Genomic DNA, 25,784 nt, shown 5'->3' on the forward strand with positions numbered 1-25,784 from the left:
TGTGAGATGGTGGTTGGTGCTCCAAGGGCAGATCAGCCTCAAGAAGGGAGGACCAGTGCAGGAAATTCTACTTAGTGTGCACAACCACAGCCAGGCTGAAAAGGGGACAGAGTTGGGACCTGGATGGGAAGCCTGGCCCAGAAAAAGCCAGAAGACTGACACAGCCAAAGAAATCACAAGAGCAAAGGCCCTGAGGTAGAAACTGCTCGTGCCTCAATTTTTAAAACCCTATTACTGTTTATATGCATTACCTTATCTCAACCTTATCAGCGGAAAGAGCTGTATTTCATGGACAAGAGATGTGGGCTGGCGGAAAGAACATCTACTTCCCTGCCAGTTGCGCAGCTCGGAGAGCGCTCGGGGCCCCAAGAAGTGCTTCTGCACTCCAGCCACCGGGCAGTCTGCCCTGAAGCTCTAGACTGGACTGGAAGGTGCCACTCTGCTTCAGAACACACAGGTGGGAAAACCGAGGCCCAGGTGGAACCCACTCGAGGAGCAGTCGCTTCACATCCAGGTGGCTGGTCTCCCCGAACCAGGCTCCCTGTACCAATCTCCACTACTTTTTTCCCACCCGAGTCCCCAGACCCTGAAGCCGGGCTATCAGGGGAGCCTTCACGGCTTGCTAAGCCCTTCGGTTTCTGCTACGGAAACATTCCCAGATGGACGGGATAAGGGTCCCGATCCCCAGGACCCAGAAGTTACCAGGGCCTCAGAAACCTGGAGCGACTGCCTTGGACAGGGCAGGGCCTGGCCCCCAACCCCGGGTCTCCCCAGCCCCCAGCCTCAGAGCTCCCTGGCCCTCCAGCCCCTAGCTTCAGAGCTTCCCAGTCCCCCGACCCCAGACCCCAGACCCCGGCCCCCAGCCTCAGAGCTCCCTGGTCCCCCAGTTCCTAGCCTCAGAGCTCCCCGGCCTTCGAACCCCCAGCCTCAAAGCTCCCCCGCCAGCCCCCAGCCTCTAGCCTCAGAGCTCCCCGGTCCCCTGACCCCCAGCCCCCAGGCTCAGAGCTCCCTAGCCCCCATGCCCTTGGCCTCAGGGCTCCCCGCTCCCCCAGAGCCTCTAGCCTCAGAGCTCCCCGGGTTCCCCAGCCCCCAGCCTCTACCTTCAGAGTTCCACGGCCCCCCAGCCCCGGCGCTCCCCGAGCTTCCTGCCCCTCGGCCCCTGGGGCCCCCAGCCCTCCGGCCCAAGAGCTCCCCAGCCCCAGAATCTCCCGGTCCCCCAGGGTCCAGCCCCTGATCCCCAGTCCTCCGCCCGAACCCACGCCCCAGCAGCGAGTACCAGGAGACCTCGCCCCGGCGCAGGGAGGGGCCGCCCCAGAGAGCCGCGCACTCGGCCTGCGCAGCCCCCGCCCTCCTTCCGCCCAGCGCCCGGCAGGCCCGATGCAGGTAGCGCGCAATCCGGCGCCGCGCTTTCGCCACTGCTCTGGACAACGGTCTGAGAAAACGAACACCGCACACGCGCTATCCTTTGATCGCATCAACTCCTACCGTGGCGACGCCTCCGAATGCAAAAGGCTAGAACCAAAATACTTTCTGGCGCCTCGAACGGCTCCAGGGAGTAGCGAATCTGCGGGATCCGCTCGCCGGAAGTAGGGCTGCCCCTCGCCGGAAGTTGCGCTTCCTCCATTTTGTTGCCCGCTATGGCGGCGGTGTCGAGTTTGGGGCCGGGATGCGGCGCTTTTGACTGAGGGGGTAGGCCAGGCGGAGGCATTGGGGACATCCGCGCGGCGCAGAAGAGGACCAGCCTGGACGCCGGGGACGCTGTCATGTACGGCGCGAGCGGAGGCCGTGCCAAAACCGAGAGGAAAAGCGGCGCGAAGGAGGAGGCCGGACCCGGCGGTGCCGGCGGTGGGGGGAACCGAGTGGAGCTGCTGGTCTTCGGCTATGCCTGCAAGCTGTTCCGGGATGACGAGCGAGCGCTGGCCCAGGAGCAGGGACAGCACCTCATCCCCTGGATGGGGGACCACAAGATCCTCATCGACAGGTCGGTTCCTCCCCCCACCCGCCGGTCCTCCCCTTCCCTCGCCCGCTCGATTTCGTCTGATGTTGACTTGATGGCCAGGACTAAAAAGGGGTTCTGTGGAGCCAGCGGGGATCTGGGGGACCCCCTCCTCTGTCCTTACATCCCCCAGGTTTTGGAGGGAGGGGGACGGTGAAACCTGCCCTAAGACACTGGCTGGAGTTGCGCGCCGCGTGTGTCGCCGGAGGGATCGTCTCTGCTCCTGCAGCCCCTGGCGACCCCTCACCCCGGTCGCTGGTTCCGGTTGGCCGCTCTGCGCGGTGGAAGCGGCCGGTGCGCTGGCCTCTCCCGATCGGCGTTCTCGTGGGGGTAGTGCGCTGCCTCCCTCCCTACTCGCGGCCCTCCCACGGCTCCGTGTGGTGGCAGGGCAACCGCGAAATGCTCACGCGGAGGCCGCGCGGTTAGAAAACCTTTTGGATCCCGAGAGTTAGCCTTGAACCTCGTGTGCCGCCTGCGCCCTCCTTGTGGAGCGCCGGCATTTTGCCGGCATGACATTTGACTCCGCCAGCCCCCTCCTCCCCACTGGGACAATCTGGCGGAGCTGACTTGGTTCAGACCGAGGTTGTAGGTGCCAGTCAGTTGGAAGCCGGTTGACTTGGGGGCAGACACTGGCTTTGGTGTTAGAGATAGTGTTCTTAGGGCAGGTTTCACGGTCTCTTAAAACCGAAGGGTGGAACTGGGACGCAGATGTGTTTCTTTTCAAATCAAACCTGCTTTAGGTAATCGCCCTGGAGGATGTTTAGCCACTTTGGGCAGAGGGGTCCCGGGACTGGGGATTTCTAAAGATGTTTGGTTTGAAAAGGATGGCATTACATGGTGTAGGTTGTTTGCTCCCCACCCCCCCCCCCAGCCATATTTTCAGTCCCACTTTCCTTCTCCTCCTTGGAGTTTTGGTTTGTTGGTTTGGGTTTTTGCCGGTTTGGCAACTCGACGTCTGGGGCCCGGACTGAAAAGCTAACGATGACCAGCCATTTAACTGTGGAATAGTGTCTCCGAGTGAAGGAAGCCCGTCGTTTGATTAAAGCTGGATTCTGCAAAGCCCTGGGACATGACTGTAGGGATGACCTGTGAGCTGGCCAGAATGGACACATTCATGACCAAATAGGCCTTTTTCCATCCCTGACATTGCCGTTTGGAGTTAGATCTAGACAACAGTGACTCTGGAAGGGAGGGTTGCGGAGCAGGTCTGGACCTGACGCTCCATGCTCTGCTCAAACATGCTGTGCCTTTAAACCGTAGCTTCTGTGATCAGTGATGCCTGAGTTGTCAGGCAGCTTGCTTTTCTAAAGTGTTACAAAGTGCTACTTGTGATATTTATTATTAAAGCTTGCTTGGTAAGCAACTAAGTCTGAGCTCCTTATGCAGTTTTCCGTATCATTCTGTACATGATTGGAGTGAGGTCTTCCAAAACTAATGGGGAGCAAACGCTACACATGTACATGTATAATATTTTCAAATAATGATCTACATTTGTAAGTTAAGGAGGTTTACAGCAAAGTAAAAATAATTTTGAAATTTAATAAAGTGCAATAACTTGGCTACTCTGGAATTTTGGCCTTTTTTCTTGTAAACGTCTTTTTTTTTTTTTTAATACTTTTTGGTCCGCATTACAAAAGTCAGCATTAAAAAATCAGGCAGACTTTTGTTTGTCTCTCTCTGTTTGTTTTTGCAAGCCTAAATCTGAGTGTTTCTAACTCACTCGTTTATTATCTGATATTGCACATCAACAGCAGCTTCCCTGAATCTTTATGTTAAAAGCATAACAAAAAGTGCCCTTCTTATTCCTAATTTGGCTGCTGTGCCTGTTGGTCCATGCACGTAAACATGGATGCGTCTTGACGTATGTGATTCCCTGGGGGTGTAAAGTTTAGAAGAAGATATTTATACTGCACCTGCTAATAGTTTTGCTCTGTTTCCAGTGAACCTCCTTAAACTGCACGTATATGTCACTGTTCCTATGTATGTGTGTCTCTCTATCACGTAACCCAGCACTTATTTCCTCAGCCAAGTGGCTAGGGGGCGAGCCTAGCCAAGATTTTACCTCCAATGGACGCAAGTTTCTTTGGTGAAGATTTCTCCTGAGAGTTCGGGACTAGCAGAAAGAAGCGAGGAAATTTCGACCGTTGGGTTCTTACGGATAGGTATTTATGTATTCGGTTTGTGTGAATGTAAGCTATGATATTTGACTTCTCAGAAAAAAAAAAATTTCTAGTTTTTATTTTTTTGCAAATGGCATTGAATGGTTGACCAAACCATAAACGGTAAGCGCTGCCAGTGAAGTGGGCACCATTTATGCTGTTCAAGAATTGTTTACCTTTAATTATAAGCCTTACCCTATTATACGAAGGAATGTAGACTTTGTTAAGATAACTTGAGTTTTAAAAGTAGGTGAGATGTGACTAGCCAAATTAAATATAAATCGGAGAAGATTTTTTTATGTTTGTTTTCGTATTTTTACTTCTTTGTTTTAATGGGTAAGTATGTATGTGAAACATCCCACACGAACCAACCCAGACGTTAACTTCTTCCCGGTGACCAGCGTGTTCATATTACAGATATGATGGGCGCGGTCACCTGCATGACCTTTCTGAGTACGATGCCGAGTATTCCACGTGGAACCGCGATTACCAGCTGTCTGAAGAGGAGGCTCGAGTAGATGCCCTGTGTGATGAGGAGAGGTATTTAGCCTTGCATACGGACTTGCTTGAGGAGGAGGCAAGGCAAGGTACTGCTCAAGAAAAACTTACTTAAGCAACAAACTTTTTAAAATTTTTTAAGTATTTAAAATTTACTCCCATTCATTTTTTTATACTCACTCTTTCTGATATTATCTTGACAGTACCCAGTGGATTGGAAAAACAGGAGTCTTTGCGTTCTGAGAGGACCTCAGGATAGTTTATATATAGAGAGCCACAAAGAATTTTCCCAGCTTTTGAGGGCAGACTGGGATTTGAAAAAACAAAAACCAAACTCTTTAACTGTTCTTCTTTAACAGTATCGTATAAACTAAAATTGATGTTCTTGTCTTTGCCTTAACAATCTTTAATACAGTTCTTAATCCCCACATTTCTCAGCAGGAAGAAATTTTCCACAAAAGACGTGTATTCTGCTATCTGTGGTAAACGTGTACTGGCAAAAGTACATATTAATAGATGTGAGGTGTGAATTTGTAAAAACATTTTTGCCTCCAAAAGAGGCTGAAAAAAGTGTGTTGTATGCTTTACTGATAGCCACAACTTTAGAAATATGTAAAATTTTTCTCAGTAAGTTTCCATTTTTGTTAATAAAATTCTCATTTTTATTCAAGAGGAAGAATACAAGCGATTGAGTGAAGCCCTGGCAGAGGATGGGAGCTATAACGCGGTGGGCTTCACGTATGGTAGTGACTACTATGACCCGTCAGAGCCCACAGAAGAGGAGGAACCTTCTAAACAGAGAGGTGAGGGGAGAACACCGCACCGGGTGACGTAGTATTGGCGGCTACGGCATACGCAGTGGGAAAGTCTTCAAGGTACGGGTGCGGCCGCTGAGTTACTTGTGACCTCACGGCGACGCAGGCACCATTAGCAGACTCCTTCTCGGGGTAGAACAGAGCTAGAAGCCAGAAAATTAAGTGTTCTTGGAGGTGGAAACTGAATGCAGGCTCGTGTCTGCATTAGACCCCGTTGCCTTTCGCAGATTTCTCTTGGACTCCAGTGACTGGAAATTACTTACTCTGGAGTCTTTGTTCCTTAACTCTGAGACCCAGTGATTGGCCCTCGGGGCGTTGAGAGAGTAGGCGTTAACTACCCTTGAGCGAACCCCGTTCCCTGTGCCCTCCACACCTGAAGTGACGGCCGGGCTCAGCAGAAGGCTGGCTGTGGAGTCCCTTGCTGCTCAGCAGGGAAGAGCCGGAGACCAGACCCCTCCACCCCCCACCCCCGGTTGGACTCAGTAGGATCCGCAGCGCGCGCGCCCGTGGAGCGGTGCGTAGCCATAGTGATGTGAAATGGGAGACTTTAAAATCCTACTCGGCTGTTTTAACTCCGGGAACTTTGGATATAAAAAAAGAGTGCCCCAAAGTAGCTGGACTGTGAGCGCAGGAACAGGTACCCTGCCGCTTTGGTAGGCTCTGAGAGCACCGTTGTCACAGCCTTGCGCAACGATCAGACGCTAACATCGGTAATGACAACGTGAGCCGGAAACTGCAAGGCTGGGTCACTGTGCGCAGGACACTCTGTTTAAGGGGAAGGAGAACTGTGGGGGGCACCGGCTGGCCCCGTCCATAGAGCGCGTGACTAAAGGGAAGGAGAACTTTCACTTTTCGAATGTTTAACTTTATTCGAATGTTTAAAATAATGAACTTGAATCACATCAACCAGGGCTTTCGTTTTAGGGCTAACACTCGGTTATTTGGGACTTAATTGGTTTCTCCTTCAGTTTTGCAAACCTCCTCACAAGTCTAAAGTGGTTACGACCGCTCCGTGATGCACCGTGGTCTGCCCAGCCTGGTGCGGCTGCCTGGGGGCTCCTGCGGCCTTCAGGGGCGGGCATCACGTGGACGGGACGGGACGGAGGGAGGCCTTGCACGGGTGCTTCCTTGTTGCCCCTCCCCTCCTCCTGCTCCCTGCGTTGTGGGCAGCGGTCACGGCTGTGCGGCTGTGTCCTAGAAGCTTGTGATAAGACTTCCAGCTGTCATTGGGACTGTGATCAGTTAAAACCTCGTTAAGGCATTTCACGCCTTCAGAAGTGAGGACGCAGTGGGAATGTTCTTACAGGTCCGGAAGTAAGCGCTCGCTCCTTTGTCCACACTTACCTCCACTAGAGTTCCGGATAGTAGATTCCGTTTTTTCGTCTCCGAAGCGTGTACATTACGTCTGCTTTAAACACATAGCGTTTTTGATCAGAAGGAAGGAATACGTACTATGTAACTTTGTACCTGAAGAATGGAAATTTATAAAAGCCAAATGTCATTTGCAAGGTCAAGTGACAACCTTTGGAAAAACCCATAATACTAATTTCTTAACGTTCTCGATTAGGGCTGTGCACACTGCCACCATCACCCCAGACGGCAGGTTTTGTCAGAGAAGTGTCATGGGGTCACAGCCGCACTGGTTTGTGCACGCAGCGTCTGGGCAGCCTCTGTGTCTCAACCGCAGAGTCGAGTAGTTGGCCCACAGGGCGCGTGTGGCCAGAAGTGAGCTTACCGTCTGGCATTGTCTAGAAAGTTGCCAACCCCTGTTACACATGTCGGATATTGTCTCGGTATAATTAAACTTCTTCATAATTATTGAAATTTAAGAATTTCAGTGTGATTTAGTTAGCTTTCGAAGTTTTAGTATGCTTTCACTTCAACATTAAGTTCTCTTTAGTATTTTATAATTTATTTTTCTTTCTGTGGTCATCCTCAGGACTTTACCTTATATGCTGATTAAATTTTTTTTGAAGATAGATTTATTTGAGAGAGAGCACTACAGAGCATGTGCCTGGGGGGGGGGGGGTGTGGAGGGCTGGATGCACAGGGAGAAGGAGAATCTGGAGCAGGCTCCACCGAGTGCGGAGCCCAACTCGGGGCCGGATCCCAGGAGCCGAGATCTGGCCCGAGCCAAATTGAAGAGCCAGCGCTCAGCGGACAGAGCCACCCGGGTGTCCTGCTGATCCGTTTTTCCAGTGAAAGTCAGGCCCATGTGAAACTTACATCTCGGCTTTTAGTGCTTCGCTTATGCTAATGTGGGAAAATGCCACATGTACCTGCACACAGTAGAATTCAGGTTGGTGCCCGGTACCACTGACAAAGAAGTTCTACTTCAGTGTTGCATTATTTAAAAAAAAAAAAGTTGGTTGTTTTTGTTTTTGTTTTTGTTTTGGGGTTTCTCGGTGCCATCAGCAGGTCTAAATATTCCCTGATTTTCAAAGTTACTCTGTTGTCCTGGCATTCTGGGGACACTTGAAGTTTCATGCTGAGAGCCGGCGGTGGCGGTGACTTTGTGTCTGTGCATCATTTCCTCTTCTTCCCGCATGGCAGATTCTCCTTTTCCTGTTTTTTTTCCAGTCATTATTAAAGTTTTTTTTTGTGGGGGCGCCTGGGTGGCTCAGTGGGTTAAGCCTCTGCCTTCGGCTCAGGTCGTGGTCCCAGGGTCCTGGGATCGAGCCCTGCATCGGGCTCTCTGCTCAGTGGGGAGCCTGCTTCCCTCTCTCTCTGCCTGTCTCTCTGCCTACTTGTGATCTCTGTCAAATAAATAAATAAAAATATTTTTTAAAAAAAGATCTTTTTTTTAAAAAAAGGGGATTTGAATTTATTTGAATCTGAGTGTTGCAACAGCTATGTTTTGTTCTGTGCTACTAAAGCCATTTTTCTGTAAACTAAGGTGTGTGTAAGGACAGAGGCGTCCCGTGTAACATCCGTGTTCCACACAGCTCTTGATTTGGGCTCCGCTACTCTGGGAGCAGCGGCCCCAGGCTCAAGGAGACTGTGAGATTTGAAGTTGCTCCTTGACGTGTTGCAAACCAGGGTGTCCAGCATCCTGCAGCCACACCAGGCCATTTGGGCCCTACTTCCAGGCTGCAGGGCTGCTGATCGCAGGAAGTGATCAGGCCTGAGTGTCTCTGGTTCTTAGGGGAGAAGAAGGCTGCCTAAGCAGAAACAGATGGGACAGACGGTGTTAATCCTCCCATATCTCATCAGACTACAATTCCCAGGTTTTTAGGTACGATGAAACCTGCTTACAAGCCCTCCTTGGCTTCGTAGAAGAATTAGATTTGATAGGAAACCTTCATCTCATCAAGAAAACACATGTGGTGGAAACGTTGATTTTGATGAAGATTTCATGTTTACTTAATGTTATTTTTTTGGCAGGGAAACCTAACTGTGCCTTGAAATCCTTTACAATGTTAGCTTTGATAAGTTTTCTCTTAGGTTTTTGTACATTTCACTATGTCCTTTCAGTAGGTGATCCCCTGAGAGATTGCGAGATACGCAGGTCCCCTCTCATTTGGGAGGCTCTGACGAGCAGTGATCCTGTGTGACCCATCTGTGTGACCCACAGATGGAAATGGGAAAGAGGCGTCTGGTTATTGATGGTAGGGGGGTGGTTTGCGTGTGTCAAGAAGTCTTGGCAGGTACACTTAAGGGCTTTACAGCTCGATGGTGAAATCAGCCTGCCATCTGGAGGTTGGGCACCCGTGCCGTGCTGTCTCCCTGGGGATCCTGCAGAAACAACTCAGAGGAGGTCTTAGTGCCAGTTAAACACACACACAGATCACAGAGCTGGGAGCGGGGAGAACTGACCACAGGCTGAGTGCCCACTAAGCAGGGCGCGTTGTGGGGAGATGCCTGGAGCTGGGTCTCCGGGAGATCTCCGTGCCTCAGTGGCCTCATCCAGAGGGGGTTGGTAACACCCGACGGGCACAGGCCGGGGCGGAAGAGGAGACGGGCGAGTGTCTCTAGAGGTGATGATGCGAAGGTGAAGAGCCAGGGAGCACCACTCGCTCTGGTCCCTCTGTCGTTGCTTACTGTTGGTGGCCGCCTTCCTTCCTGGTCATTGTTCTGAAGTTTTATATTTTCTTTTTATACAGAAAAAAATGAGGCTGAAAACATAGAGGAAAACGAGGAGCCTTTCATTGCCCCCGTGGGGCTGAACGTGCCGCCTGACGTGGAGCTGGTACGTGTGTCTCCTGTCCTGGTGCTGCCCGTCGTTCCCGCTGTGGGTTAGGATTGCCGGGCGCATGGAGCCCGGCCGCAGCCCTGACAGGTCATGGTACTGTCAGATGATCTGTGAGTCACGGACACCAGACCACACCCTGCCTGTCCTCCTCCAAAGAGAAAGGGAGGAGTTCTAGCCCAGAGCATCAGGGACTCAAGGAGCTGGCCCTGGCGGCCGTAGGGCTAAGCCCGCACATTTACCAGCGTGGAGAAAGCGAGTCAGGGTGAGCAGCGAGGAAGCCGTCAGCCACATTCAGGCCCAAGAACACACTCGATCACAGCAGTGTGGCTTGTGGGGAAGAGGCTTTGTCCTGGCTTTTGCCATGGTGGCTTTGGCAGGGTCTTAAGGGAAATGCCTTTACCTTACCTTGCTGCTCTCGTGCCCAGGCTTCCCGTCCCTGGGGACGAAGGCCCAGTGGCATCTCCAGGCCACCTGGCACTCCGGAGGAACCCTGGGCGGGACTCGGCCTGAGTGCTCTGCAGCTCGAGCCTGGCCGAGCGGCATGGTTCCTGCTCCCCTCACGCCGCTCTTCCAGCTGCGTCCTGAGGGGTTCAGGCCGGGTTACAGTGGGCATCCCTGGGGGTCTCCTGCACTCCCAGCCCTGCACTGGCTGCTTTGTATCTTCTGTGTCGTGTAATGCTAACGGCCCCATACGCTAGCTGCTGTGCCTGGCCCCCTTCCGCAGGAGAGGACCGCGGCCGTGCGGGTGGAGGCCGGGAGTGTTGCCTGGGTGCACTCCGCAGAGGCCGGGGCGGGGGGATGATGTTGGTGTTCAGGTGGTTTTTCCCGTGACATTTTTGTGACTGAATTTCTAGTGGCATGGATGCAGGCCTGCCCTGGTTCTGAGCCTCTGGGTGCACGGGGGGGGGGGGGGGGGGGGGCGAACTCTTGGTGGAAAGTTCTAGCCCCTGTTTTCACATGTTGATGGCAAGTGGCAGAGCCTCCACCCCGTCCCTTCCTGCATTTACACACTCACACTCTCTCCCTCCTTCGCTCTCTCAGTCTTCGTGCAAGTAGGAGTGAAAATGTCGGTGGATTTTTTTTTTTTTTTTAAGATTTTATTTATTGGGGTGCCTGGGTGGCTCAGTGGGTTAAGCCTCTGCCTTCAGCTCAGGTCATGATCTCAGAGTCCTGGGATCGAGCCCCACATTGAACTCTGCTCTGCGGGGAGCCTGCTCCCCCCCCCCGCCTGTCTTTCTGCCTCCTTGTGATCTCTCTCCCTCTCTCTCTGTCAAATAAATCAAATCTTTAAAAAAAAAATAAAAAGATTTTATTTGTTTATTTGACAGACAGATCACAAGTAGGCAGAGAGGCAGGCAGAGAGAGAGGAGGAAGCAGGCTCCCTGCTGAGCAGAGAGCCCGATGCGGGGCTCGATCCCAGGACCCTGGGATCATGACCTGAGCCGACTGCAGAGGCTTTAACCCACTGAGCCACCCAGGCGCCCCATGTCTGTGGATTTTGCTGGGTGGAATTATCGTATTTGTTTCCCCATTTCCAGCGTTCAGTTAAAGCTGAACGTGCCAGTTGAACGTTGGTTATCCTGAGCCTTGTGTTACTGGGCTTCCTGTGTGTGGTTCTGGGTTATATTCCTTCTTGTTCTGGAATGTGCTTTTTATTTTACATGAGAGACCCATTAAAAACGAGTTGCTCCCTTACCTATATTTAATGCTGAAAGCTTTTATTTAAGGTTGACTATATGGAATTTTATTTATTTTTATGTGAAAGTGTATTTTTAAACTTTTATGCAGATATAAACACGGAAGTATAATAGGTTTTATTGCGTTGTTTACTTTCTATTAAAGTATTTAATGGCTTTGCATTCTCAGCCAGAGTAAGCGTCACTAAGCTGTTTAATGGTCTCCTGGAGCTAAAAATAGTTGCTACCCTTTGGAGACCAGAATAGTAATTTGCCTTCTTGATGTTAAAGAGTTTCTTGTGATAGTATCGCAGAGCGGCCTCTCAAGTGGGACATTGTTTGATTCTGTGGAAACCATGTCTGAGCACTTTGGGGCGCTGCCGGACAGGGTCATTCCCTTCGTGCTGGCGTCAGGGCTTGGGGGCAGCGGTTGGTGGTCTGTGACTCTCACTGTGATGTTCGGGGCAGGGGGGTGCGGCGTGGAACACAGGGTGCTTGCAGTGGAGGCTTCTGGCCTGTGGGAGGGGGGAGCAGTGCTGCCTCTTGTGCGTGGGGCCCCCCTCGCTCGGTAAAGAAAGCAGGCACTTGAGTGTTCTTGATGTTGAAGCTGGGCTTTTGGAGGAGAGCCTAATGACGGGATCTGTGGGGTTGTGTGAAGAGCGAGTAGTTAGAAATCGTGGCACTCGGGAGACGGATGTTGGTGGGTGTTCGAGACAGGCCGCGGCTGGTGCTGTCCTCCACAAAACCCCAGCAACCCTCCCAGCTCCACATCCCACCAGGCCCCTAAAGCGACCTCACAGCTTTGTTTTAGCTTTTCATAGTGAGTCTCTGTGTGTTTTCTTGTGTTTCTCCCTTGGTATATAGCCTGGCATCGTTTGTCTCAGGGTTGTGTTTTCAGCCCTCTGTCCCCTTCTCAGGGACCCGGATGCCCATCTTGGTCACCTCCTGAGCTCTCCGTGTGCCTGGTCCCGACTCAGGGTGTACTCCGCTCCCACCTGCTCGTGTTGAGTTGTGTGCCCCCACACCTGGCGCACACCTAGAGCCCCACTGGGAGTGGGGAGGGAGCGTTGTTCTGGTCAGCCACGGGGGCTGGAAGTGCTGCTGCCCCACAGATCCGATTAGAAGTTCTTTCTGGGGGAAACACGCTCATCTGAACACACTTTATGAACCAGAGGAAGAACAGGGCAGGACTCAGTGTGTAATCACAATCGTGCTCGACATTTCCCCCTCTGGCCGTGCGGCTAAGGCCGTGCGGTGACAGTTGCTGACCGCGTGCTCCGTGCTTTGCTCCTGTCCTCAGTCCTCGCAGCACGGGCGCCTGGGGAGTAGATGCGCTCGGCCGCCGCGCACTGGAGACGCATTGAGGTCTAGAGGGCTCAGAGCTCTGGCTGATGGGTGTTGAGATTAGAGTGTTGTTGTCATCATAATTCAGGGGTTCTGTCACCCCAGGATAGGGGCGGGAAGCATCCTGTGGAGTTCTTGCCTTTGGGATCCGTAAGGACTGTTGACGTATGATGAGTGTGCCCCGTGTGCTCCGTGCATGCGTGTTCTCCGAGCACCTTGTCTTCCAACATCTATTTCCTCGCAGAATGTGGATGTGTTTATGGAGTCACACACGTCACTAGGTCCCATTGTAGCGCCAGGATTTTGAATTTTGTTCTGGAAGTCCCTTCCCACCCCTAAGATTTTAAAAATATTTTCCTGTTTCCTGCTGTTGCATTTATAGTTTTTTGGTTTTTTTTTTTAACAATTGAATTGTGACTTGATGTAATATTTATTTTGGGCTGTGAATGAAGTGGGCATTTGATTATTTCTTCCCTGATCACAGCAGAGGAGAGGGCCAGCCCAACCGCTCCAGGGGCCCATCACTGTTCACCCTGCCTTCCGTTCCCGTGCTACCCCATCCTGGTCCCTCCACTTTTCCAGAGCTGTTAGGAGACCTGACACTGGCGTGGGTTTTCTCACCTTCTTCCATTTCCCACCGCCTACCCCACAGTTTTTAGAGCTGTGTCTGTAATCTGCGAGGAGTGAGGAGGCATGAGCCTGTCTTCTCGGGCTCAGGCACCTTCTTAAACCACAGGCCTCCCTGTATAAGACAAGCATTTCCCCCTTTATCATTAGTTTTTGTAACATATCATGTACGCGTGTGTGTCCTTGAAATCCCACTCTGAGGTAGGGATACTCGTGGTATAAATAGGGAAAGACCTGCGTAAGGATAGTGTGATGAGGAGAGCAGAGGCTCTTCCCACCAGGTGCGGGCATGTTACCCACTTGCTCTGGGGGAGGCTCAGAAGTGCGCTCAGCACGGCTCTCTCTGTAGTCACCAGCCCCGTGGCTGCGTCTTTTCACCACGCTGTTGTGTCATGAATAGGCCTCCTTTTAGGGATTTTAAACCAGCAGCTTAGTGTGGTTGGCGGAGAGCGCCTCTCCATAGAGGCCATTGTGGTTTCCTTTCAAGGTCACTGTTCTGAATCCGCTGTTAATGATCGACGTGTGCGTGGAACACAGATCCGAAGATTAATCCTGCTGTTAGCACGAGCCGTTGAAAGTCTGCCTCAGGAGCCGTACTCAGGCACAGGGGGCCTGTGACGTGGAATCTAGTTTATTTTGGGAACAGTAAATAACTTTAATTGTAGGTACTTATCCTATTTAAGTGTGAAGGACTATCACTTCAGGCATTAAATTTGAGAATTAAGGCATTTAAATTTTATGAAGGATGTGGTTCTGGAATTATGGAAAGCATCTTGAATACTTAACTGCCCATTTTTAATGAATAATTTCCCACTTTGTTTGCATGTAATTTCTAAGTGTTAATCTCTTCGTTATTATTAGAAGTATTTTTGAAGTATGGCTTTCAGCGTCTGGTCTGACGAGCTCCGTTGGTGGGTGGGAAGTGCCACGCGTGTCACGTGGCGGAAGGAACTTCGCGGCTTGGTCAGGAAACCGGTTGGCAGGGTCTGATTCCTGGTAGTAACCTCACTTGGAGGCAGCAAGGTGGTGCCCTCTGTTCCCACGGGTGAGGCAGACCCTCCCTGTTGTGGCCGGACCGTGCCCACGTGGTGTGGGGGTGAGTTAGGTGCAGGAGCAGGTGAGAGCATGAGGCTTTCCTCAGATGCCCAAAAAGGCTGTTTCCCAAGCTAGGAAATCTAGTCCCGGCTCAGAAGGCAAGAGGAGTGCTGTGTAGACCCTTGAGAAACTGGGTGAATGTGTACACCCTCCCTAGAATCATGCACATGCACATAATTTGCATACGGCTTCTGAGGGTTCACAGCCGCCAGCCCCATGACGGAACCTGTTGAATGTGGAGGTACAGTGAGCTGGTATAAAAAAGGTTGCCTCGAGGGGTGCCTAGGCGGCTCAGTGGGTTAAACCTCTGCCTTCGGCTGTGGTCATGAGCTCAGGGTCCTGGGATCAAGTCCCGCATCGAGTTCTCTGCTCAGCAGGGAGCCTGCTTTCCCCCACGTCTCTCTGCCTGCCTCTCTGCCTACTTGTGATCTCTATCTGTCAAATAAATAAATAAAATCTTTAAAAAAAAAAAAAAGGTTGCCTCGAGTCAGTTCTGCTCAAAGCTGGAGTGGCCTGCCTTGGTCTGTGAGTTTTCTCCCCGTGAGATACTGTAGAATCCAGAAACAGACCAAAGCGTCATGGAACCAACCAGGGGCTGTTCAAATGGGTCTCTTCTGACCGAAATGGGTCTCTCTCTTTTTTTTTTAATTTAAAGATTTTATTTATCTGAGAGAGAAAATGCAAGTTGGGGGAGGAACAGAGGGGGAGGGACAAGCAAACTCCCCGCTGAGTGCAGAGCCTTACATGGGGCTCGATCCCAGGACCCTGAGATCATAACCTGAGCCAAAGTCAAGAGTCGGCTGCTTAACTGAGCCATCCCGGCACTCCTTGAAATGTCTCTTACTTCATGTATTTGACAGTAAAACGAGGTTTTTCTTCTGTTTTAAGTCACGTGACCAGTGAAAAAGAGGAAAAATTGATCATGTGAATATGTATGTTTTTCCATAGCCACCAACAGCCAAGATGCACGCTATCATTGAGCGCACGGCGAATTTCGTGTGTAAACAGGGAGCACAGTTTGAAATAATGCTGAAAGCCAAGCAGGCCCGAAACTCTCAATTCGACTTTCTACGCTTTGATCACTACCTCAACCCCTACTACAAATTCATTCAGAAAGCCATGAAAGAAGGACGCTATACGGTGCTGGCAGAAAACAGAAGCGAGGAGAAAAAGAGTATGTGAGACTGTGTGTCCTGTGTGGACATGGGGCCTGTGCTGGGGAGAAGCAGGGCTTCCAGAATGTTCGTGTGGCCTACCACCGTGGCATTCATCCAACCTGCTGCTGGGGTTTAGGATGGGGTGAAGCTCTCCTTGAGGAAATCTTGACAACACACTAGATTCTTAATTATTTCCAGAGACAGGGAAATATAGTTAATTATTGGTGCTATCAGAGAACACAGTCATCTGGGTTGGAAATTTTTCCTCTCATTTTGGCTGTTTCACGTTTCCCGGAGAAAAGAGTAAATCTGCCTCCTGGGATGGTTCCCGCCATACACGCACCGCGGCTTTAGGGCCTGAGGTTAAGTAACATGTGCACAAAAATGGAAGTTAGTTCTACTCTCCCTTTTTTATTCATGTCTACCTTAAGCAGTTGTTTTTGTTAAATATCTAAATTGGGAATTCTTACCACAAAAGCCAAGTAACTTTTGCATAACGTTCAGGGACAGCAGTCTGTATGTGTCTGCCGTGGAAACGTGATTTTCAGATTCATTTGTACAAACCTTGGTTACAGATCTCATTTTCTCACGTCCATTAGTTTTCTAAAGTATCTGTTGCCTTGTTCTACCTTTCATCCATCAGCACGTTTTGCCATTTTTCTAAAAAATTAACACACAATGGCCCCAGACTAGGCGATGCTGGACGGCTATGCTGGGTGGGCCCACGGCGCACGCCTGTCTTCGTGCGTGGGGCGGTAGTGCTGCGGGGGCTGCTCCCCAGGGGTGCTTTCTGGGTGGAGAACTGCCGCACGGTTGCCTGCAGCCCCGCCTTTGTCTGCTTCTGAGTGTTCCCATCACATATCTGTGCCCTGTCTCTCCCCACACACCAGAATCTTGAAACACGCTTTTGCTTTCCAGAGTCGGGGGTCAGCTCTGATGATGACGATGATGAAGGAGATGGGAGTTACCTGCACCCGTCTCTCTTCGCTTCCAAGAAGTGTAACCGCCTGGAGGAGCTGATGAAGGTTTCGATCTTCTGTGATTTTTATGCCATAACAGAACTGGTGTTAGTCTAGTTTTGGGAAATCATGAAGCGGCCATTTCTTTTGTATCTTACTTTATCATCATCAAAGTCTGTTTTGCATTTTTGTTGTTTGCTTGGTGGCTCACACTTTATGGGTGGCAGTATAGTCCTGGCCATCCCGCCTTCCTTTCCCGAGTGGTTACTAGAAGGTGGAAGCCATGTGTTCCCTCGCTTCCCCTGGGACTCATGAGCAGCCACATAGAGCATGGCCGCGGTCATTCGGGCTCTCTGCGTGTCCTGAAGCACGTCCACCATGCTCTGAAACACTGTGTCCTGTGGTTGAGTTGAGCCTTCTTGGCCACAAAAGGGTTCTCCCTGACTCCGGGTACGGGAATGATGTGACCACACATCCTCTCTGTCTGCAGCCTTTGAAGGTGGTGGACCCGGATCACCCCCTTGCCGCGCTGGTCCGTAAAGCCCAGGCTGACAGCCCCGCTCCCACCCCCCCCTCGGCAGACGGCAGTGCGCAGCCCTCCCAGGCGGAGTACGCCCCTGACTGTGAGTACCTCGCTGTGCGCCTCCTGGCCCGTGGCCTGCTGTGCCGCCAACCCAGCCGGGCCGCTCGACAGCCGTGCATGCAGTGCGGGGCTGGTGGAGGTGCTGGGAGGACTCGGTCCCTTGGGTCTTTGTGGGTAGCGGTCCTCAGTATGTGGCGTCATCCTGTCGTGCGTCCTAATGGTGACAGATGGCTGCTCTGTGTCCAGTGTCAGCCGTGCCTTCCAGGAAGGGTGAAGAAGAAGGGCGAGGGCAGAAAGCACGTGTTTGGGGACTTTGCTCTTCTTGGAAGGGCGCCCCGCCCCTCCCACCCAAGAAGCCATGCCTGGTGCCTCCCTTTGACCCTCGCAGACAGGACAGTGTCATGTGGTCTCCCGGCCTGCGGTGGGGGCTGGAGTCAGACATGCCACGGCCCTAACTGAAGTCGAAGCTCTGTTACGAAGCCCAAGGAGCATGGACACTGGCGGGCTGTAGTGCTGTCTGCATGGTTGCTTTCCTGCAAAAGACGCAGCTCAAGCTAGTGTGCGATGTGCGCCTCAGCGTTCCGGCTTGTACATTCCCTCCTGTCCAGCCTGCTTGCTGGCCTTTTGTCTTCTTAATTACCGGAAGATTATTCATGGAAGGCAAATCTTGAGGTTTTGTTCAAGTAATCATTTGAAAGTATTGGAGCTCGGTCTCTTTATCCGATCTTTTTAAAGTTACTCAGAAGTTAACAATGAACGAGGGCAGAGGCTTCAGGGTGGCTGCGGGGGTTCGTGGTCCTGCCCTGGCAGATCCGATCGGATGATCTATCTGTAAAGCTCGTCACCATCAGAGGGCGAGAGGTCATCCGGAGAGTAATTCTCTTTTAAGACATAGGCTGCTTATTATTTGAGTGTCTGTCCGAAAGAGTAGCCAGGCCCTCCTGCGCCCCTGTCCTGGCGCGGCCTGTGGCCATGTGTGACTGATGGGCCAAAGTGACATCTGCAGGCTTTACAGGTCAGTGACTTGAGGGAACTTAATGCGCGTATCCTGAAAGAGCCTCGTGAAGGACTGGGGGTTTGCAGTGCTCACGGCGGGGAGCGCTCTGTGGACGGCAGGGCCCCACAGGTGAGTGGGAGCCAGGAGTGACCGTAGAAATTGGCTGAGTGGACCATCCCTCAGCTTCCTCGTTCTCCTGTTTCGCACCCGTCATTGAACTTCTGCAAGTTAAACACCTTGTCATGTGCATCCACTAGATCTGTGGAGCTGTTGAACTGTCTGGCATGGAAGAGAGGAAATTTGGGGGCAGGTGACCATCACCAGATCGTCGCTCTGTGTCATGGAGCACATGCTGTTCAGCACCCAGGGTGGTGGCGGGCGGCATGTCTGCTGCCCCCATGGCACTGGGTGGGGGGACCCTGCCACACAGCTGGCCCAGTGGTTGCTCTGTGACTTGGGCTCCCTGTGGGCTCGCAGAGCCCCACTGATGCCAGTCCCTCCTCGGACAAACGGCAGGTGCACCAGGTGCGACTCCCTGCCGGGACCCCAGCCCCCCTCCCCCAGGGAGTGCTCCAGCAGGAGGCGCCAGTTAGCGCCCGCCTCCTCACGCAGCCCTAGCCTGACAGGCGGGTGCGGGTGGGTGTCTGGGACTCGCGCCTGGTGCTCAGCCTCCCAGCTCAGCTGTCTAACCCAAGAGCTGAAAGAACAGCGCTGACAGGACCCATGGCAGCTCACACGTGCGTCGCGGCTGTGCCAGAGTCAGGGACCGGGTGCCAGCATTTGCCGAGAAGCAAGAAATCTAAAACGTTCAGGTGAACTTTCTCAATTTGCAGGTGTTGGCAATGAGATCATATTCTGTAAAAAATGCACGGCAGGCCAAGAAAACACATGGCCCCGTGGGTGCTGCTTGTAGACATCGCCTTACAGGCAGCCTCTGCTGTGGAAGGGGCCGCGGGCGCGAGGGCGACAGGCCGTCCCGGGGCTGCTCTAGAGTCTGTGCTCAGCGGAGGTCGGGGCTGCCTAGAGAGGCGGGCTGCGAGGTGTCCGCACTTCAGGCAGACACCTTGTTGCCGGAGCGAGAGCCGTCCCGTCGATGTGGGGATGGCCAGAAACCGGACAGCAGACGGGGTAGAACTGCATGCCTGAGCGCGGGCCCTCTGAAGCCGGGCCATGCAGAGGGAGAGGGGCCGTGCCTCGTGGGGACTGCGAGAGCGTCAGCCCCAGGGTCGCCGCAGCGGCCACGGTCCAGGGTCCAGGGCTCGTGGGGTGAGGCAGCAGGCCTGGACGGCTGGACACACTGATCCAGTTTCCAGGAAAAGGCCCAGTACAAGTACGTGTGAGCACCTGTACTCAGGTTTTCAAAGATGTTTATTTTCATCTGTAGATTCTATGGTTATCTTAAAAAAAAAAAAAGCAAGAATACGAAAGGTTTGAGAAGGAGGCACAGTGAAGGGAAACGAGTCCTGTCAGGCAGTCCGTGAAATGTTACAGGGAAGACCTCTTGGGGCCTGACGAGGTGGGGGTTCAAACCAGCTCTGTGCTAAGAACCGGTCTAGAAGTGGCGCCTGCAGACCTGAACCATCTCGCGACGAGGACACGAGCTGGGCTGTTGGCCAGTTGCCTGGGACGGTGTGTCGAGCTGCCCCACTCCACGCTGTACGCTGTGTGGTGAGGGGTGCCAGCGCCCAGAGCAGAGTTCGGGTGGCATCTGTGATGTGACGGCTCTCACGCCCCGTTCTCTTCCCTGGTTCTGCGCAGTCTTGTAAGCAGTTGTCCTTCCATCCATTTGCATAAATTTTAATTAAATATGTCATCACGGTAGCTTCTGTGGAAGAAATCACTTCACAGGAGAGCTCTGTTGGGCAAACAGGCCCGGCCTGCCGGAGAGGAGCCTCCCGGCCCTAGGGTGCAGCGTGTCCTGTTACCGGCTCACCCCACACGCAAACCAAGGGTGCCTTCAGAGTGTTCGGGAGCCAGAGCCCTGAGACCCGCGCTCAGAAATGGGTGGGGAAGGAGATGCAGGCAGTCTGGAAGGAAGGGGGTCCCCGGGGAAGAGCCCCGCCGTGACCCAGCAGCCTGGCAGCTTCCAGGCGGAGGTGCTGCATGGACAGCTCCCCGCGAAGTCAGGAGACTTTAACCAGCGAAGGATTCTGTTCTTTAAGCCAACAGATGACTAGATTCTGCTAAGAGAAAAAAACTGATTGAGGAAGCAGAAGAGTCTAACACGCCAACAGCTTTTATAGTCAAATGGGAGAGAAAAATGTGCAGCAGAAACACAGACTGCCGTGTGAGTAATTCAGGGAGGTAACATGGCCATGCAGTTTTTTCCAAGGGTTCCCCTCGCGGCTCCCCCGAATGGCATCGTTCCTGCTGGCTCTAGAGCCCGGCCCGCGGGGAGTGCAAGCCAGGGTCGCCGTCGCGCCACACCACAGCGCACGTGTGCAGGATGCAGCACGGTTCTGGGCCCTGGGCGGCACGCGCGAACCCGAGAAGTTTAAGCCTTGGGGTGCAGTCAGGGTTTCTGGGCTGTTGAAAGTGTTATTTGACACCAGTGAGCTTGAAGTCCTTCGTGATGGGAGAGGTTACAGAGAAGCCATGCTGGTGGGACCTGTGCCGCGGCGGGAGTGAGTGCGGGTGGGCTGGTGGCCTCTGTCCGCCTGGGACCCGCACGGGAGGAAGGGGCTACGGGAGTGTCCTCACAAGCCAGATTTCTAGTGCTGGTGGGAGACTGACGTACCCCGTGTGCCCTCGGGAGAGGATGCCCTCCAGAGAGGACGGAGGGGACCTGGTCCGTGCACAGGGGCGGGGCCAGGGGTGGAGCAGGTGTAGAAGGAGGGAAGCGCCTCCAGCAGGTCAGGTGGGAGATAACCTGTAGGAGTGGGGCTCCATGGGGACCCGCTGCGTGGCCTGCCGGGCTGCGCCTCTTGGACTGTGTTGGTGACTGTCCCCTTCCCAGAAAAAGCACAAGGATGGGTGGGACGATTCTGTGAGACTACCCCAGCACCCTGAGGGGCTCTTGCAGGCCTGTGTTGTTAACGTGCAGTCTGAGCACCATCTGTCAGCTCTTCCCACAGGAGCCTGGGGCCCACAGGGCCCATCAGAGCCGGAGTCACCAAGCTTTTCCCATTCTTTCTGTTAGCCCGTGATTCAGAATCCCCTCGGGCCAGTACTTGGGATTGACTTCTTTCCAGTGAGAGATTTTCCTGGTTAGAGGCATCCTCGGAAGAAAATCGTCTGTTTTTATTTGGAAAGAATTATTTTAAAAGATCCTTAAATAGAGACGTGTAAAACTAACAATTCGCTTGTATTAGCTTGACAGTCATTTTCTGTTATTTGGTTCTCTCCTGCTATTTAGCTGTAAATCTTTGCTGAAGAGGGTTGTAAATACAGTTAATTATGCAGGAAACAGTGATACTGAAATATTGCCCACTGGTGTTGCATGCAGTTTTTTAAAAATAAAATGCCAACCCAGTTTTTTTTTTCATGTTTCATTCTATAAATAGCTGAAGTGAAATTGAACCGTATCGGGTGGCTAGACTAGATATTTTCTTGTTTCTGCTGTTTTTTTAAAGTGTGATTTTGCTGGGGTTGTTCGTAGCATTTCTTTTTTCCTGCAAAATCATGACCTTGAAGTGCTTTGTTTACCTTTGAAACCCTTTTTTAAAAAAACGCCTTTATTGTAAGTGAAGGGAAATGGAAGAAAGAAAGTAAAGATATTACCCAGGATTCCACCACCCAGAAATAGACATTTTTACCATGAGGGAGCGTCCCTGATGCAGTGGGAAACACTGACGTGAGTGTGGTGAGGCAAGGGGAGAGTGGGAAGCTCCCAGCCGGGAACACAAAGATGAGCTTTGTGCCGAGTAGGGATTAGAAGGTTGGACGTACAGAGAGAAATATTTGTGTTAAAGTGGAAGTAAGCTTTTTAAATTTTACTCGAGTTTAGCAGAAGACCCTGTAATCAAAAATCAAAGGGAAGTGGTTGCTGATTTTCAGATAAAAGTTTCTTCCGTACATCAAGAGTTCTGTTCTGGAGATTAGAACATGTAAAGAGATTGAGAGTGTAGGTTTTTTAAAAAGTTCTGTTTTTATCTTAGATGTTCTTAATTAACTGTGAAACCGGAGGGAATTAAAATACTCCTAAATCCCTTCCCTTTCCACGCCCCCAGCTCCAGATTTTCAGGAAGCGGTGTTTGTGTTTGTGTTATGAGAGCGTGAGCCGTGCCGCTGCGGGCTCTGCAGCCTGCGCCCCCCGGTCGGCTGGCCTCGCTCCTGAGGGCTGGGCTTCCACCGGGGCGCCTCTGCGCATTCGGGCCTCGCGGACCCGTGTCGTGAGGGTCTTGTTCACACGTTCTCACGTGCCCGAGAAGTGCCTCCTGCCCTGGTGCAGACAGGAAAGCCGGTCTGGGTGTACAGTTCTGGGGAGCGTCTCCCTTCCCCGACTTTGTAAGCTAGCATCCAGCCTGGCCTTTCCTGGCCCAGCCGGCTGCCGCCACCGACCAGCCGTGTAGAGTTGTTAGCTGCTTGGCTGTCACTCGTTGCCCCTGGCCGCCATTCTCGGAGCTCGGTCCCATCGCTGAGCGCTGTGGCGGAGAGAACCGTACTCCGTCCCGTTGCCTGGAGCCCAGGAGCACTGCCAAGAGGGCTCTGGACTTGGACGTTGTTGGGAAGAGGAAGGGGCTGGCCACTCCCCCACCTTGCCGCCGGGGGCCTGGTGCACTCTGGCTGGATGCCTGGTGACCTGACGCACACTTCCCCATTGTCCTGGAGCGTGTCCTGCCCCCCTTGGAGATTCGGTTCTGGGTCCTGGAAGCTGTTTTCCGTTGTGTCTCTCTCATGGGTCCGTCCGTCTCTGTCCGTCTCCTTCCATGTCAGTGACCAGTTTTCTCACTCACGCTCTTCAGTCCGTTGCCGTCTAAAATGTGTTGGTCCGGAAAGGTGTGGTTTGGGGCCTCCATTCTCGCAGCGCCACAGCGCGGTCTGTAGACTTGCTGGGAAGGTCCCCATGTCACGTTTTGGGTCCTGCGGGTCCCCGGTCTCTGTGGGCCAAGCACCGGCAGGAGGGCGAGGGGACGTGGCTGGGCTGCAGCAGACCGGGGTCACGGGTGCCCGGACTTAAATTCCAGAGGACATTTGTGTCTTGAAACGTTCTGTTTTGTTTTCAGCGGCTGAAATGCAGAACGGTTCTGAGCTCTCCCGGGCTGTGCGGAAGCGGGCGGCAGGCCCAGGTACCAGCCCCGCTCGGGCCCCGTCCGGCTCGGGCGGCTCGCTTTCCTTTCCTTTGTGCTCCGTGGAATTCTCTCTCACCAGATTCATCTGCGGCTCCGAAAACTCCGAGCTTGCGTGCGTTCTGTTTTCGTCCAGACTGTGGTGGTCGCTGCCGGGCTGTGGGGGCCACACAGCTCCGCGCCCATTCCTGGTCGTCTCCTGCCCACGCCGGCAGCTCTGTCCGAGCCTTTTACCCGATGCTGCGGTGCTTCCTCGACACTGTTCCCGCTGCCTCCGAGACCCTTGGTCTTCCTTTCCAAGCGCTGCCTTCTCCGGAAAGCCCGTCTTGGGCTCTCCTGTGAGTTTCTGAAAATGCCTCCAAGGGGGTGTGGAGCGGCTGAGCCGGGAGTCGGCAGGCCGTCCCCACGCATCTGCAGGCGCCCCGCGGTTCAGGCCCCGCGCTAGAGCCGCTCCTTCACCCAGAACTCTCTAGAGCCTGTTTCGATACAACAGGCTGCCAACCCAATACAGTATTGAAAACTCAAAACTTGCCGTGTGAGGGTCACTGATGAAGGCTTTACATAGTGGGTGGAGACAAGCAGCCTTTCTAGAAGAAGGTGTTATTTGCCAGAAAGAGAGCGATTGCTTTCAAACACTGGCAGAACATCCCTGAGTCCTGTATTCGTAGAGCGAAACTGCGGGTTTGGGTGGTTTTCCAGCTGAACAGGTGACATTCTTTGTCATTGCAGCAGCCGTTCAGATTTTCATAGTCTAAGGCTTTGGTGACTGAGACAAGTCTCCTTTTGTTTGGGGAAATTTTTTTAAACATTTTATTTACTTGACAGAACACAAGCAGGCAGAGCAGCAGGCAGAGAGAATGAAGGAAAAGCAGGTTCCCCGCTGAGCAGAGAGCCCGATGAGGGACTCAGTCCCAGGACCCCGGGATCATGACCTGAGCCAAAGGCAGACACTTAACCCACTGAGCCACCCAGGCACCTGTTAAAGACTTTTTTTTTTAAGATTTTATTTATTTATTTGACAGACAGAGATCCCAAGTAGGCAGAGAGGCAGGCAGAGAGAGAGGAGGAAGCAGGCTCCCAGCTGAGCAGAGAGCCCGATGAGGGACTCAGTCCCAGGACCTTGGGATCATGACCTGAGCCGAAGGCAGAGGCTTTAACCCACTGAGCCACCCAGGCGCCCCAAGAAGAGGTAGTGTTGTAGAGTTTTATGTTACATGGTGAGATCACCGTGAAAATTACTTATTCTGACCCTGGTCTGTCAGCTCTTAACTACCAGGGAGGGCCGTGATCCTGCTGTGCCTGCCCCCAGGGCCTGTGCAGTCACTTCTGTTACCCGGTGGCTCCCCCCTCCCCTCCCCACCCTGCGCCCTGAAGTCTAGCTTTAGCTTGAGTGTGAAGTGTAGGGTAAAGGAACCTCATTTGTGTTCTGGGAAATTGTCTGCAGTGTTGCACGTTTGTGTGTTTACCGGATGACTGTGAACCCAACTCGGAGATCAGACCCCTGAGTGTTTGGGAATACGCCTCCCATCCTCTCTCCAGAATCCACCCATGTCTCAGGAACCCCTGAATGTGTGGTCACAGAAGGGAAGGGAATACAGGGAAACCCAGATAATGGTGGGCCTGAGGACAGTTGTTACTCCTGTGTCTTTTCCGTAGGTTTGAATATGCTTTTGAAGTTATTAACCGCTGGTTAGAAGAGTCAGAAAGTGTGACTTTTGGAAAACAGAAACAAATATTCCAGTTTGTGGAGGGGAGGGAGGTGTAGCTAGCATGAACGAAGCTGCCAGGTGGGCGGCGGCCTGCAGGCCGGGGCCGGCACTGCCTGGGTATGTGCGACCAATCTTTACAGCCTGCTTTGAACCCCAGTTAAGTGAAATGTCGTTCTTTGTGAAAAGACTGTCATTCTTCCCATTTGTACACCTGTATCCCCCAAAAAACCACTCAGGTATTTTTATTATGTTTGGAATTTCATCAATTAAAAGATGTGTGGGATTTTTTCTTATTCTCTGAGTATATCATGCCCCCAGTTTTGCCTCTTGGTCCACAAGGAGTAATATATTTACTGTCTGGCTTTTTGTAGGAAACATTTGCCAACTCCTGCTCTATCCCAGAATTAGTGAGAGACCTTACTTGAATATAAATGTCTTCATTTTATTGACTTCTTTTTATATGAAAATCCTTCACAGCAAAGACCAGTTTTGGTAAAATTCAGCTCTCAAGTATGTTGTTTGTATTCTTGGGAAGTGTTCTCACATCCTGTTGATACAGATCTGTGTCTGTAGCCCCTGCCTCCCTGCCTTTTTGCCGTCGCCCCTGGGCTGGGCAGCAGACGTCTTGAATCCGCAGCTTCTGTAGCAGGACCCCTGACTTGCCCTCACACCCCCAGTTTAGGCCAGAGCAGCGGGCGCCTTGCGAATCTCCTAGTCCCTCACACCCATGTGTGATCACATTACATGCC

At 52.5% G+C, this 25,784-nt stretch overlaps 1 protein-coding gene across 3 annotated transcripts in view; it reads left to right on the plus strand.

The window, feature by feature from the left end:
• The first annotated feature begins 1,611 nt into the window (after window positions 1-1,611).
• SFSWAP (splicing factor SWAP) overlaps window positions 1,612-25,784 on the plus strand; it is a 66,552-nt gene continuing 42,379 nt past the window's right edge. For 2 of the 3 annotated variants that reach the window (XM_080821819.1, XM_080821820.1), the window contains exons 1-7: window positions 1,612-1,981; window positions 4,573-4,742; window positions 5,325-5,456; window positions 9,572-9,657; window positions 15,351-15,576; window positions 16,478-16,584; window positions 17,009-17,141. In XM_080821819.1, coding sequence (XP_080677945.1) covers window positions 1,764-1,981; window positions 4,573-4,742; window positions 5,325-5,456; window positions 9,572-9,657; window positions 15,351-15,576; window positions 16,478-16,584; window positions 17,009-17,141 — 1,072 coding nt within the window. In that variant the 5' untranslated portion in view covers window positions 1,612-1,763. The remainder of the gene's footprint in view (window positions 1,982-4,572; window positions 4,743-5,324; window positions 5,457-9,571; window positions 9,658-15,350; window positions 15,577-16,477; window positions 16,585-17,008; window positions 17,142-25,784) is intronic. The other variant, XM_080821821.1, reaches the window with a different exon arrangement.

The sequence above is a fragment of the Martes martes genome (assembly GCF_963455335.1).
Source record: "Martes martes genome assembly, chromosome: 13".
In the NCBI taxonomy this organism is placed as follows: domain Eukaryota; kingdom Metazoa; phylum Chordata; class Mammalia; order Carnivora; family Mustelidae; genus Martes; species Martes martes.